This window comes from Siphateles boraxobius, unplaced genomic scaffold, assembly GCF_051911475.1.
Source record: "Siphateles boraxobius isolate OS27281-9 unplaced genomic scaffold, OSU_SipBor_1 11, whole genome shotgun sequence".
NCBI lineage: Eukaryota > Metazoa > Chordata > Actinopteri > Cypriniformes > Leuciscidae > Siphateles > Siphateles boraxobius.
The window spans coordinates 2635497-2651268 of record NW_027508711.1 but is presented as its reverse complement, the minus strand read 5'-3'; the positions used below and the strand labels follow the sequence as shown (position 1 = coordinate 2651268).

At 37.9% G+C, this 15772-nt stretch overlaps 1 protein-coding gene across 1 annotated transcript; it reads right to left on the bottom strand.

Moving 5' to 3' along the window:
• Window positions 1–3827: 3827 nt before the first annotated feature.
• sdad1 (SDA1 domain containing 1) lies at window positions 3828–15562 on the bottom strand. Its single transcript, XM_077194181.1, has 22 exons — window positions 15353–15562; window positions 14363–14467; window positions 14180–14278; window positions 13246–13356; window positions 13064–13135; window positions 12299–12399; window positions 12143–12200; window positions 11877–11951; window positions 11216–11317; window positions 11060–11129; window positions 8698–8801; window positions 8554–8611; window positions 7821–7879; window positions 6699–6775; window positions 6483–6580; window positions 6298–6374; window positions 5396–5522; window positions 5212–5303; window positions 4941–5128; window positions 4759–4843; window positions 4132–4293; window positions 3828–4004 (listed from the first exon to the last, which is right to left on the bottom strand). Exons 1-22 carry the CDS (start codon window positions 15440–15442, stop codon window positions 3960–3962), a joined length of 2055 nt encoding a protein of 684 aa, XP_077050296.1. The 5' UTR covers window positions 15443–15562; the 3' UTR covers window positions 3828–3959.
• Between the last annotated feature and the right edge of the window lie 210 nt (window positions 15563–15772).

Genomic DNA, 15772 nt, shown 5'->3' with positions numbered 1-15772 from the left:
TCCTGCTACCAACTCCTGGAAAGAACTGAGTCCCATCTCTGAGGAGCCCATCTCAAGAGCGCCGCTTAACCCGGCGTGTAGCGGGGGGCGGGGCTGGAGAGGGCTGTGGCGTCCGCCCGCGGCCCCAGAGCCGGCCCGTGAACGGGCGGGGTGGGAGCCGCGGGAGGGCGCCTTCGGCGGTGGGCAGACCGAGGGATCTGAGCGGACGGCGGGGCCGTCGGGACAGAATCAACGTCAGTCTGCTCATGGGCGGCTGAGAGCTGTTGGGCAAGCCCTCAACCGCACCGCCGAAGAAGCCAATATGGGAATGTCGGACAGACGGGTCCGCGCGACATCCAGCACATCAGACAGGTTCAGCCACAGAATGGTGAGCATCACCTGACCCAGGGAGCGTACGGCCACTTTCGTCGCTCAGAGAGCAAGGTCAGTGGCGGCGCGCAGCTCAGTGAAGAGCCCTGAGTCAGTCCCGCCCTCGTGCAGGTCCATGAGCATCTGGGTCAGGTGGACCAGCAGAATGACCATGGCATGCAGTGAGGCGGCTGCCAGTCCCGTGGCGCACTAGGATCTCGCCACAAGCGTAGACGAAAAACTACAGGCCACGGGCGGGTGCTTAGGATTGCGCCGAGAAGAAGCACTCTGAGGACACATAGCATCGTAACAGAGCGTTCAGCCGGGGGGACCCCAGTGTACCCATGGGCAGCGGCCCCATCGAGGGGAGGAAAGGCGGATGAGATCAGCGAGCGGTCCCGAGAAGACAAGGGGGTCTTCTTGGACTTCGAGATCTCATCATGCACGTCCGGGAAGAGAGGTATTGGGGTTTGGCGTGGACGAGGGTCGGCGGCCTTACCCAAAACCCATCGTCCCAGGAAAGCATGGCCGTCATCTCCGGATCAGACTCAGGCACAGCCGTATGCACACCGGAAGGTGGCAGCTGTGACGAGCCCTCACTTCCAGAAGACTCAAACCCACCTAGTGATGCTGCAACAGACATGGCATCTTCCTCTGTAGCTTCAACTGAAACACGCGGGCCACCAGAGGGTAGACTCGCGGGAATCAGCAGTTCACTAGCGGGCACCGTCATTGAAGAGGGGGGCTGGGGTCGCGGACACATAGTCGGCGCCTTGATCCAGACCGTAACCCTCAGGTCACCCTGGCCACCAGCCGAAGATCGGGGGGTGGATGAGGGGACTCTCACTCTTGCGAGTTCACCGAGTCTCGACCTATATATGACGCGATGATCACGTTCCCAGCGAGAACATGAGTCACCCACGAGCGCTGTTCAAGCATGATCAAAGCCCAAACACACTAGACAGCGCTCGTGCCCATCAGAGTCCGATACTAGTCCGCTGCAACCAGAAATGCACGACGTAACTCGGAGTGACAACGAAAGGGAACCTATATTTCTCTGAAATATCACTGGATAAAAGATTATTTGTTTTCATATACAGTGGTCACAAAATATTTGGACACTTAATGTCTGAACGTCATTGTGTTAATTGACAAAATATGAAACCAAATGCTATAGAAGACGTATTCATTTTTAGTTTAACTAATTTAGTAAAATTATTATGGGTGCAGTTTGTCCTGGTGACCTGGTCATATACAAAAAGTAATTGCAACAAATGTAATTCAATTTTAAATAACAGTTCTATTTTTAAATATACTAAACATGTACTTTTTGTGCAAGAAATATTTCTTATTAATGGAGAAAACAGTGTGATTGATATAAAAGGAGAGGGTGAGCGTAAGTGTATATTGAGCAGATCTCCTGCTATACAAATCATCAATCTAGTTCTGGTGCATTTTTATATAGCTACAAACAGTCAAGCCATAGAAATCTCTTTGTACGAAAAATCTTATTGCTTCTGTTGAAGCACAACATGATTTTTGGAACATGATCTTCAGGTTTTACATAAATTTAAGGAGTTCATTCAGCTTGAGTACTGAAGCAAAAAGGGGATAAAGCAAATACTAAAACTGAAATTCATGTTCATTTCTCTTGGTTTTTTTCATGTATATTTTAATGCTGATAATATAATTTGTATTAAAAATATTAAAGCATTTTCACAATCCCTTTGTGTGTGGGTGTGCAAATGTATTGTAATGTACAATGTATGTAAAGCGACCTTGAGCTACGCAAAGGAGCTACATAAATAAAACTTCTTTGGCAGGTTGTGTTTGCAGTACTGCCCTTTTATTTTGATTTGCTCTCCAACAAATTGCCAGAATTATTTTTACACATGTAAATGCAATGGAAAATCATGACACTCAAGAAGTGCTAAACATTGAAAAAAATCGATGTCTTTTTGATTTGTTATAATATACAATTGTATAGAAATAAATTTGCTAATTCATCTTGAAAAAATATAGTTAAATATAAGTTCACTGTTATCATTTGATGGACAATGGAAAACAAACTGAAACTCACTGCAGTGTCTATGGCAACACCTGGCATGGAAACATGAAACATGAGTGTCATAGATTAATTGCTTTTATTTGAAAAAAACATTCAAATTGCTGATAATACATAAACAAAAATGAATATTTGTCAGGAAGTTGTCATCTTTCATGTTTAAATTGAAAACTAAAATACAACAACTTTCTCAGGGTATAGGTAAACTTCTGTAAAGATACCATTATTACTGACCTGGAAAAAAGATACAGTTGATTGAACACAATTACGTTTTGTAATCCCATAGCGGAACATGTTATCACATTATATTGCCACATGAGACCCTGCCATTAAACGGCCTATTGTCAGCTTTCTGTAAAATTTCAACAGCAAAACAATTTTAAAGCACAAAGACAATTCATAAAAAAAGAAAAACGACAAAAAAAGAAGCTCACAGGAAAAACATACATTGATTACAACATAATCAGTTATTAATATTTTGTTGGTTTTCTCGTTTTGGATGTGTTCATAATATCTTTGTATGAGAGCCTGGCCAAAAAAGATGGCCACACAATTTAGCATATTTCATTGTGTTATCACAAATAAAGCAATAGACTCCAAGCACAACTATACGCAATATGCTCACAAAATCTTAACGCATTTTTATATTTTAATAAATGGTGAATGTCAATTTCTTATGCCGGACATCACTTTTGGCCACTAATGTATGTCACTGCTAGATAAATAAAACACATGCAAATGTACTTTTGACTAAAAATTTAATAGGCTAAAAAAAAAAAAAAAAAAACGTTTCTTTTATTCATATAAAGTGGTCACAAATTATTTGGGCGCTTAATGTCTGTAAGATAAACCTCAGCCTAACTTTCCTGTCTCAGTTTCTCTTTTTTTTTGTCTTTATGAACCCTCTCTGGTGGTCTGTATAAACTTGCTGACTTTGGAGTAGGCTACGAGGGGAAAATGGGAAGAAGTTATTTCCTTTTCCTGTCAAACCAGCTCAGACAGGAGGTCTGGATTTCCAGAACATACACTGCCACATATTTATCCTATGGGCTGTTTTTTCTCTTTGTCTTGCATTCTATATGATGTAATGTATATTCTCATTGAACGGTTGCTACAACACCCCCTGGACCATGTATAAAAGCTTAATTACTACAGAAAGTAAAGCTGAAGCAGTTTGGTGAACATAGATAGGCCTCTGGAAAGAGTCATGAACATCTAAGCCAATGTCATTCAATGGGTAAAAAAAAAAAGAGACTTGAGAATGAAGCACAGAAAAAAAAGAGTTATAATCTAATGATGTCTGAACATCATTGTGTTAGATGACAAAATATGAAACCAAATGAGTTTAACTATTATGGGTGCAGTTTGTCCAAAGGCCTATTTGTAGGTCAAATACAAATAATAACTCAACAGATTTCAACTGTTTAAACGATTTATTAAAAGACAACATGAAAATCCACACAGCCAAGTCGTATATACTGTCTTCCGCACAGATCATATCATGAGATGAACCATTCAGTCAGCTCTAGTCCATTACAGGTGGGAATTACTTGCGTTTTCTCTTCTTTAACAGTGCATCTCTGAGAGCGATCTGAGGGGGAAGATCACTATTAATAGGAAAAATCACAAACACAACACAAACTGAACTGGAATGGGAAGTGCATGCAGGTTTATTGCATCTAAAGTTATTAAAGATGTGAAAAGAGCTGCAGGCTCACCTGTTTGTCTCTAAAGGAGCGTTTGCCTTTGGTCCTCACGTCCTGACTGTGTTTCATCATTATGAAGTTCTTTTTTCGTTTCTTCTCCTTGTTACTGGTGCTGGCGAACGGGTTTAGCTTACTTCTCTTTTTAACAAACTCCTTCCTATCAGTCCGCCCAGCCTGAGAGAGAAAAAGAAAATGTAACTTTTAATCGTGTCTTTCTTTGCTACAGGCTGACAAAATGCCAAATAATGTTTTCTTTCCTTCAACATCAGGATTTTAAGTTAAAAAAAAAATCCTCATATTGATAGGGAAAAATTACATATACATAAACATTACCATTCAAGAGTTTGGGCTCAGTCAAGTTTTTGAAAGAAGTGTCTTGTGCTCACAAAGGCAGCATTTATTTAATCAAAAATACAGTAAAAACAGCTTTTTATTTTTAAATTTATTAAAGATGTAATTTATTACTGTGATACAAAGCTGACATAAACATCAACATCATTACACAAGTCTTCAGTGTCACATGATCATTCAGATCATAAAACAATTTTATTTATAATTTAATTCAGCAAGGATCCATTTGATTTTTTTATTATATTTTATATATAAAATATAATATAAAATAGTATCCCCCATACTCACCATGGCTGTTGCCAGTCGTGTTTCTTTGTCGGATTTGGGCTTCTTATGAAGACGCTCAATGTCTCTCAGGCTAAGCAACTCTCCTCTGAAAAAAATAAAAAAAAATAAAAAAATATCTCATATATGATTAGACTGATTATTATCAGTTTATACGAAAAAAAAAAATTCAAAACATGTCCTACCTCTGCTCTTCCTCATCACTCTCTACATTCTTCCTCTTCTGACCCTTCCCGGGTGCAGAGCTGACCTCTTTGGCCATCTGAGCGATGCGGATCTTTTTAAAGTCGTCCTGCGTGAGGAGACGACTCGTGCTGACCACGGCAGCTTTGGCTTTGCGCTCGTCCTCTGGGATACTCTGTAACTTCTCAGCCTGGCATATACAGACAACAAAACAGGTTCAGATGCATCGTTTCCCATCGTTAGAATCTGATAAGAAAGAGTTATGATCCTCACCACTTCTGCTTGATCTTCACCAGAGGAGTGATGCACGTTCACCCACTCTCCATCTTCATCATCCTCACTCATGCTGGCGCTCTCCCAGCCGTCTGGAAGGTAAAGCATTACATTGGAATAAATGTTTTACACACATATTACTCAATGAAATAATAAGCAAATGCTAATACAGCTTTTCACATACCTTCATCTTCCTCTTCATTTACGTTCTCCTCTGCTTCCAGCACCTCAGCACCAGGGATGTAGTTTTTGGCCTCCAATTCTCCATAGCTGTGGATTTTGGCCTCCTTAGAGGATTCTGTGGGCTTTCCCTGATAACAATAATAAATGCAAAAACAATAGGGTACATCACTATTCAAAAGTCTGGGGTCAGTAGGATTTTGTAATGTTTTTGAAAAAAGTCTCTTATGCTCACCAAATCTGCAATTACTTGATCAAAAATAACGTAAAAACAATAACATTGTGAAATAACGGTTTATGGTTTCTATTTAAAAATGTAATTTATTCCTGTGATGCAAAGCAGAATTTTCAGCATCATTACTCCAGGGTCACATGATTTTTCAGAAATCATTCGAATATGCTGATCTGATGCTCAAGAACAGCTCTGCTGTTTAATATTTTTGTGGAAACTGTCATACTTATTTATAGTATTCTTTAATGAATAGGAATTTCAAAAGAACAGCATTAATTTCGTAACATTTACTGTCACTTTTGATCAATTTAATACATCCTTGATGAATAAAAGTATTAATTTCTTCCTTTAAAAAAAACAACAACAACAACTTTTGATTGGTTGTGTACATCTGGAACAGGATTTCCAGCTAACAATTAATGAATAAATCATTTTAAGACATTAAAACATGACATTTTATCTGTTCATCTGCATGTCATGTGACCATTAACAGATGGCAGGGAACCATGAACATGCAAATTATAATAATTTATATAATTTAAAATCTCAGGGGGCACTTTAAGCAAATATTTAAGTCAAAAAGGTTTGACTGACAAAAAATGCTTGGGAATCCTTGATCTCTTGAATGTCCAATTCAGAGACATTTTTTTTATATTTTAATATTGTAAGCTCACCCTGTCTTTTCTGTGTAGCATCTGTGGATTGAGATCTCTAAAAAGCTGGATAAGACCTCTGGCAGACATCCCAACATCTGGAAGATAAACACAAAAAGTCAAAGCCTATTCTGTTATCATTTTATTCAAAGTATGTAACATCTGATGAACAGAGACTATGATAAATAAAATGACAAACCACACACTTTTATCTTTGTGGGATTTGTACTGTGTGAGATCTTGAAGCAGGTCTTCTGACATCGAGAGAGGACAGCGGGCTACCAGTTCTTTTATAGCGTTGATTCTGAGATATGAGGATGAACAAGAGAGACATTCATGCAAATGGGGGACAAAATAACGGTATTGTCCATTAAACAATGTAACATTTCAATGTATTTTATTGAGCTTAACACAGCACCTACCCAACTGTCATGACCTCCCCTGAATTCCTGTCCGTAACAAAGTTATTGGCGATGGTCATGATGACTGGCTCAATGATCTGTAGATGTAACAGGAATTAATTAGTTAGAACACTAAAAGTTCAGGGTTGGTAAAATAAGAATTTTGTATTTTAATTGATTTTAAAATGTAATTTATTCCTGTGATTGCAAAGCTGAATTTTCAGCATTATTACTCCAGTCTTCAGTGTCACATGATTCTTCAGAAATCATTCTAATATGCTCAACAATTTGGAAAACAGTTGTGCTGCTCCATATTTTTGTGGAAACTGCAGTATATATTTTTTTCAGGATTCTTTGATAAAACTTTAAAAGAACAGCATTTGTTTGAAAACAGAAATATTTTGTAACATTATAAATATCTTTACTGTCACTTTTAATCAATTTAATGCATCCCTTCTAAATGAATGTATACATTTTTGTAAATAAAAACAACATCTGACGAACCCCGATCGCTGGTGTGCGAGGCATGTGCACGCAACCTCCGCTTCTGTTTTCAGCCTTCTCGCTTAGCTCTCTCCAGCTTTTCTCCAAAGCTTTTCTAAAATTAATGCGGGTCCTAAAGGTCTTTCCGGATCATAACCCTTCAATTTCCAGTAGAGATGCGCGGGTGAGCTATTACTTCATCCGCAACCGCATCACAAAACTCATCATCCGTCCGCACCAACGTTTTTGACAATTTTCCTGCCCGCCATCCGCTGATACAAGGCGCTGCTGATGACAGCCGCGAGACTAGAAACCGCCCACCAACCCGACCGAATTTAATTAAAAAAAAAAAATTCGGAGGGCCATCCGCCCAATCCGCGGTTTATCCGCGGAGTCCACGGCTGTAAACGCCAACCGCGCATCTCTAATTTCCAGTGATATTCTTTTGAAATGTCTCCCAGCCATCTCTCGTTCTACGGTCTTTCTTCAAATCTCCCTCTTGCTCGTTCTCTCTCCTCCACCGCCATACACCCCTAATGCAGATTGGCTACATGTTTGTCTGGTTGTGTTAGTCCAACCTACTTTCAAACAGTGTTTTTCAAATATCGCTTACCCCACCTTCGTTTAATGATACATAAAGGCCTCATGCTGAGTTCTTACCTCAGGCGGGACCAGCTGATGGGAGGCCTGGGCGGCACACAACAGAATTTTGGTCACCTCTGAAACAAATTAACATGAGGAGGACATAAACATGGCCTCAGAAGACACGCGTATTAGATAAGAGACATTAATGATGTGTTCACACTTGGCAGTTTGGTTGTATTAAAACAAACTCTGGTTTGATTGCTCTGTTAAATAAGTGTAAACACTGCCATCCGAACCCTGGTGCGCACCAAACAAGTGGATTGAAAAGGTGGTCTCTGCTGAGGTTCCACTGAAATATGAACGCAACACGGACCAAAGACATCTAAACTAACCAAAAACAACCTAAAAAGGACAGAATAACCTTAAATCATACCTGTTTATTCTAGTCATAGGAGCTACGTTGCCCGTTACAGTTTGGTACAGGCATCAGATCCGCCATCTTCTAGCAGCAGATGTTCATTTGAGTGCAAAGGTGGAATTCCTGCCGCTGTATTGACTCCTTTACACATTTTATAAAACCTTCACGAGTTCTCAGCTGGTCAAAATACCATTATATGTACGCACATACAACACATACAGGATCGGTCTTAAAAATGACAGTGTGATAACCAAGCGAACAAGGACTAAATGTATTCTTTTCTTTTTTGGTCCTGACCAAAAGAACCGAACTACAAGTGTGAACACACCCTAAAAATACTGAAGTGAATTTGTATTTGTGTAAGTATTCTATAAAGACAACAGGGTTTACCTCTCTGGTGAGGCTGAAGGAAGCGCTGGACAAACGGATAGAAATTAAAAAGGAAAAGCTGTAAAGATGGAAACAAAACAGGTTAGATAAAGTTAATGAGAAAATAATGAACCATAAATGTGCAAATGCTCACTTATACATTACCTCATGAATTCCCACGAGTCTAGAGATGAGCTCCATCATCATGATCTTCACCTCGAACCGTTCGTTTGAGCTCTCCAGCTGCTTCAGGAGCTTTTCTGCGAAATCTGAAAAACACAGATATAATTACTAATCTAGATTAGGGCTGCTCGATTATGGAAAAAATCATAATCACGATTATTTTGGTCAGTATTGAAATCACGATTATGAAACACGACTATTTCACATGACTTTGGGAACGTGATGCATTTATTAAAATACACCTTTCAACAACTCTTAAAAAAAATCAAAATTTGAACATTTATTGTACATTTTGAACTATTAAACAGACCTGCAAACTCACAAGTGGTGAAAAAGGTGACATGTTTACAAAGTAATTAGTTGTAGGGGGTCACCAGGGCATTATTTACCTTAATAAAGGACAATTTATTAAACCTTACTAAATATGTTTTATGTCAAATTACATTTGATCAAATTCAGTTTTAATAAAAATTAATTAAATTAATTTACACAGCAAAATTACAACTGTAAAAATATTATGAGATTAATGTTTAAACAAATAATGAAATAAAAAATAAAATCAATGATACCTTTAAACAATAAATCAATAGGTGGCGACAAGTGACCGTCTTAATAAATGAATCGAGTCATTCATTAAAACGATTCGTTCAAAATAATGAATCATTCAGTAACAAAACGCCGCGCTTAGTGTTGCTTTGCTTTTGTAACTATTTTCGTCGGTGAAATAGAACAAAATCAGTCAATACTGCATCTAAAATGTAAGTTACTACATATAAACTAGGCTACTTGTTTATTAAACTATAAATTCAATGTAACATTCGCAATCGTGATATTATAGAACAGCTCTTAGTCGTGTTATGTTACTTAACTATATCATATATTATAAATAAAAAAAACTCAACATTTCTACCTCAGTATGTTTCTTCTGTGAGTTTTTGTGTGAGCTGTTACGGCAGGAACACACCAAGCCGACGCCGACGAACTAGTGCCGATGAATGCCGACTGTGTTGTCGCATCTCGTCGGGGTAAAAAGCTGCACTTGAACACACCGAGAGAACTACAGCCGACTGTCAGCTAGAAGGCGCGTTCTGCGCCTGCGTGTAAATGAGGCAACTGTCTATTTCTGCAGATATATTAGTCTATATTCGTCATTCAAAAAAGGAAACCGACGCTGCCGGCTGCAGATACACATACCGTAAACAAAGCAGTGCGTGCTTAACGTTTTGAATATCAATCCTGCTAAACACTTTCTTTATTCCACTCCGCTCATGTTAATATTAAAATATTCGCCAAGGAACACTCAGGTAAGATGACGATCATGACGTAACATAAGAACAGCCTTCTATCTGTACCGTTTTGACTTCTTTGCTCGCTGTTTTGCTTTTATTCTCGTGCACTGACTCTTTCACTAAGCTGAACAGCCAATCAGAGTTCTCTCTTTCCCCGACGGCCCGACGCCGATTCAACATGTCGAATCGACCGAAACAAAGCCGACGAGGTCCAATTTCAGCCGACGGTGCGGAACACACTGAGGAAACTTAGTCGGCCGACGCACAAAAACTGCCCGACGGCCGACCGTCGGCTTGGTGTGTTCCTGACTTTAGGCTCATTTGTTTTGATTTCTCCACTAATGTCTCTCTCACAAATAGTCAGCGCAGCTTCCAGAAACTATCCATTACCGATCTCTGTTTACAATGACTGTATAAGATCAAAACCATCTCGCGTTTCGATCGGTCGGGCAAGTAAAACTCTTTCACTTGTAACTTAAAAATCCCCTATTCCCGGACAAGCGTTAATGTCGCTCCCTGTGTTCATTCTCGATTTGTTTCGTGCTGTAAAGCGGAACAGATGATCAGGTCATGTGCGCTCGCGCTGCCGTTCGCTTGAACTGAGGCGCTACAGTGATGGAGCAGAAAGAGATCGCGACAGCTCGAGAGACGTCTTTGGTCTCACTAAATTAGCCAACTATTATTGTTTAGTTTATTGTGCTTGCAATTTATGACTATAGGCTGAGAGAGTTTATGGCTTTGAGGGACGGATGTGCGCGTGCGCGATTCATTCAGAACACAAGACAAAATAAGAGTGTTCTTGCAAAACAGAACATGGCACAATAATCATTTTTACTTGATTGTACTATTTTGGAGATCTTTTGGAGCCAAACTCGAAATTGAAATTCGATTAATTGCACAGCCCTAATCCAGATGCTTTTATAGAAAGTGATTCACAACATGGATCAGTTCTTGTGGGTCTGAACCTGCAACTTCCAGGTACCAGATTTTTAACCCCTACACTACATCACTACATGTATGTTGTATTCTATGTAAGTGTGAAAGGGTGGTCTGACCTTGTGGATCGTGGATCAAATGGATAGCAGAGAAATTAAAAACCTCCACTTTTTTCTTCTTTTTATGTTTCTGAGAAAACAAAATGAAAATTACAAATTTAGCAGTGAGATAAAAAAAAAACATTGATTTGCTAATTATGATACAATTTATTTAACCTTGAGGACTTTCATTGCTTTCTCCATTTTCCTCTTATTTTTGGACGTTTTCTTTCCGGTGGAATATCGGACCATTAGATCTCTGGTCGTTGGCCCATCATCCTGCACAGGAAAAATAAATGTAATAATTATTTTTAATATTTAAAGTACACTACCATTCAAAAGTTTGGGGTCGGTAAGATGTTTTTGAAGGAAGTGTCTTATGCTCATCAAAGCTGCAATTATTTGAACAAAAATACAGTAAAAAGAGTAATATTGTACAATATTACTACAATTTAAAATAGCAATTATCTATTTGAATATATTTTAAATTTTAATTTATTTCTGTGATGCACAGCTGAATTTTCAGCCTCATTACTCTCCAGTCTTCAGTGTAACGTGATCCTTCAGAAATCCTTCTAATATTCTGATTTGGTAAACAAGAAACATTTTCAGTGTTCAATGTTCTATTTTAAGTTCAATAGAACAGCATTTATTTGAAATAGAAATCTTGTGTAATATTATAAATGTCTTTACTGTTATTTTTTAACAATTTAATGTTTCTTTGCTTAATATAAGTATTAATTTCTTAAAATAATAATAATAATTTAGTGACACCAAACTTTTGCATAGTAGTGTACATAAAAGAAGCAAGCGGAAGAAAAATCTGCACTTATTTTACCTCAGATTCTGAATCACTGTCTCTCTTTTCATCTTCATCTTTTCCCAGGAAGAACTTCAATCCGGCTACAAGGATCTAAGCGGAGACAGGAATTGTTAAAACATGTTAGAAGAGATCAAAAGCCCTTGAAAAGCATCCTTGTGAATAAAGTTATAATATAGTGAATAATAAATAATAAAAGTGTACTTAACTAATATGTCACTAAATGCTTTAACACAGGAAATTCATACATATTAAATTAGAGAGAAAAGGCAAAAAATCGAAACCTTTGTGACTTTGGAGAAACACGCTGTGGTGATGACGTTCACTGTTTTAGCGTCATTCCTGATTGTTTGATGTGGGAATGAAAAACAGTTATGACTACAGATCATATTAAATAGCATCACATAATATTACAAAGATGCTTCTGTTCAAGGACTCACCAGATGTTTCTTCTGTAAAGCTCAACCATTACATCTAGAGAGATCTTGGCAGCAATGGGGTTTGAATCCCTCAGCATGGTGTACATGAAGTTCTGTAAGGTCTGAGCGCAGAAGAAACACAAAAGTGCTGAGTATTTATTTCAAAACGGAGGGGAGGGAATCTCATGAACATGTCAGTGTCATATTTCTCCCCAAATTCAGAATTAAGAAATAAGTACATGACAACAATTTAGAGGGTAAATTAAGGAAAAAAATGTCATCATCAAATCAAATTTGACTATCCTTTTTTTTAAATGAAATAACGCAGTATTTATTATAAATGATTTACACAAAGTTTTTTTTTGAATTCATGTCACCTCTTAATCTTTAATCAAAATAACTTCCCCTCTCTCTTGCAGCGACATCTCTTCTCTACTCTGATGATGCGTTTACTGGTGTGAGGGCGAGGCAACCTGTCACTCACATGAAATCCACCAATAGCAAACCACAACCACCCAATCAATTCCCAAAGGAGAACAAAAGTCCCACCCTACATTTTTTCTTGTTCGAGAAGCCATTTTTCTCCGATAAATGGATATATGTTACAATATGGAAGAAATGATTATCACAACTTCTGTTACATGCCGACTTTAATACCACTTCTTATTTTTTCTGACGTTTTTTATTATATATTTACACAAATGAAGTTAAGTTTTGTATATTCTGCAGTCCTTCAATTGTCACTTGATGGAAAATGAATATGATGCCAAAATACTAGCGACTTACCGTGTTCAGTTTGTTATTTTTGTGCTTGGCATTGATATTTTTGATATCGGTCACAATGTGGGTGTATAAAGTCTGAGGAGACAGAGGAATATTTTTTTCAGCAGGCTTTGCAATAATTCAATGCAACATTCAAGCATTTGCAATAATTCTAAAAACAGAATCGCACTGCAAAATTCACAGACCTTTCGCAAAAGTTTGTCATGACAGCGCAGCAGCTCAAAGAACAGTCCCAGAAGACTCGTGGGACTGACCAGATCTTTGTTCCTCAAGAGGATGAGGGCTTTGCAAAACGTCTGAAAGGAATTGCAAAAAGTTATTTGTTTGCAAAACGTCTGAAAGAAATTGCAAAAAGTTATTTGTTTAGAAAAAAGATCTTCAAAAGTTAAAAGGTACACTATGTGACTTTTATTTTGTTCAAAATAAAAAAGAAAATTCAATAATGAGTCGATACATCAATCCTTCTTCGAAAACGTGTTTTTTCTAAGCCTGATTCACTATAGTAAGCGTTCTATTTGAGAAATGGTCTACATATGTTACACGGCCGTGTGCGTTTCATCATCCAATAGAGAAAAGTTGCTCTGGCTACTTTGATGCATGTATGGTGTGGGAGTGGCATATGTTTGTTCTCACCATGAGCGAGAAAGGTTGACATAGAGCTCACTAAATCTCCAATCTAGTCAAACGTTTTAAAAACACTAAAAAGAAAATGTGACAGAGCTCGAAATAAAACAAGAATCAACATTAGCTTTGCTTTTAGGAGAACTGAGGGATTTGAAATGTAAAAGTGACGTGGAGATGGCGTTTATATATACCTCAACAGGTGAGTAAGGTATTTTATTGCACAGATAAATTGCCATATGGAGCTCTCTAACGGAGTCCATTAAGCATTATCTATTGTGAAGGGTCATATTCATTCACACAGTCACGCAGAGCCGACGTACACCCAAAAATTTTCTTCATGCAGTTTTGTTTTTTAACCGCTAGAAGGTCAAAAGTTACATAGTGTATTTTAAAAAAAGTTCCTACTCTGAAAGAAAGACTATCCAGATTGAGTTAGTATAAACTAACCATACTAACTGTCCGGTAAAAACTTAATCTGAACAACAAATATCATACCATTCTGAGATCTGACTCCAGCACCGTATGATGGTTTAAGAGAAGATCAGTCAGCTGCTGAGGGAAGTCTGACAGCTCCTCTAAGTAACAGTGTCCAACCTGGAGACAAAAAACACAATCAGTCAAAAAACGGTCTAATCCATAAGAGATCAATTGCAGAAAAAATAGAGAGCACGTCCATACCTGAGCCATGAACATGACCAAATCAGCCAGGTCTTTGTTGGATTTGTCAGGCTGATGTTTAAAGATCTCCACATTTGACTGATAATGACGATACTGCTGCAAAAACTGGAATGACAACAAATTAAGCTCATTTAGTAGGGGTGTAACAATATATTGTGTCACAACATATCGCAATACAAAAATGCAACAATATGTATCGTGGATACTAGTGACAATATTTTTTGTGTATAGTCCACCCAATATTAAAATTACTGAGAGAAAAAAAAATCAAGTTTACAAAGTTTTAGTGTCAGTACTACATTAAATTACTATCTGTAATGTTGAATATAATGTATAATAATGCAATAGGTAAATATTTGTGGGTCCTGATAATGCTAAATGTCATACATTACCAGTAAAAGGTGGCCTACATTATTTTAAATATATCTAGTCAGTGAAAGAGTGCAAGCATATTCGTCTAAAATAAATCTGTATTTTCAGCTTCAGAATCATGAATATTTTTATTCTGGTGACACTATTGTCCTGTGCATTGGGTTACCAGCACCAAGTGCTCAAATTTAGCATGTTAAATTAAAAGTACATTTCGTGTTAAACTTTTATCATATTTTTTGGAGTATCGCAATAATATAGTATCGTGATATAAGTTACATTGCATCGTGTCATGAGGATATCATTACACCCCATGGATAAAACTAAATTTGAACATTTATTCCGTATCACTAAGTATCTATTACAGTTACTAGCTGTTATCATAGCTGCTATCTGAACAACAGGTCCTAAGTTTGTTAATAACAATAGAATAGTAACTTATAATGAATACATACTTAAGAAATTAAAAGTTACATAAATAGAATAGTTACACAAAATTAGACGGTTGTTGGGTTTAATAAATACACTAACAGCTTGTCATAGTGCAATGTCATATAACGTTAATTGTTTTGGTTTACTCGCGACCATGCCAGTTGACAAATCCAATAGCAAGTGTCTTACCTCCTCCGTATAGGACTTCGGATCCCTCTTGATCAGATTTTGCAACTGTGGGAGGTTCGTCGGCAATTTGTTATTGTTACGGCCCGACATTTTTGATTATTTTCTTATACTACGCGTCAGAAAAGAACGTTTATTTTGACTGATTCGATTCTTTCTTCACCAGCGTGGCTCATAAGGAGGTCGCCATGTTGCCAGCGAACTACGGAATGCCTGAAAGGACAATCAGGAGGATGTCAAAAGCGTCACTAGCGTTTTTTTACAATTATCTCTCTGTAGACTGCTGCGCCCCCCAGTGGAGATTGGAGATACTGCAGGAGACATTTATAGGCACATTTTTTTCCACTTGGCTAAATAATTGTGAAGCTACATTAGTCCAACTGAAAGATTATTTAACATTTCCATTAAAAGTAGATTTCTATC

What these genes read in the sequence shown, in the direction of transcription:
- sdad1 (XM_077194181.1), bottom strand. Translation starts at nt 15,442, where the DNA reads ATGTCGGGCCGTAACAATAACAAATTGCCGACGAACCTCCCACAGTTG. An exon ending in AAAATAACAAACTGAACACG is followed by an intron (nt 12,400 to 13,063) that starts GTAAGTCGCTAG and finishes TTCTGCGCTCAG; the next exon opens with ACCTTACAGAACTTCATGTA. An exon ending in AAGCAATGAAAGTCCTCAAG is followed by an intron (nt 11,130 to 11,215) that starts GTTAAATAAATT and finishes TTGTTTTCTCAG; the next exon opens with AAACATAAAAAGAAGAAAAA.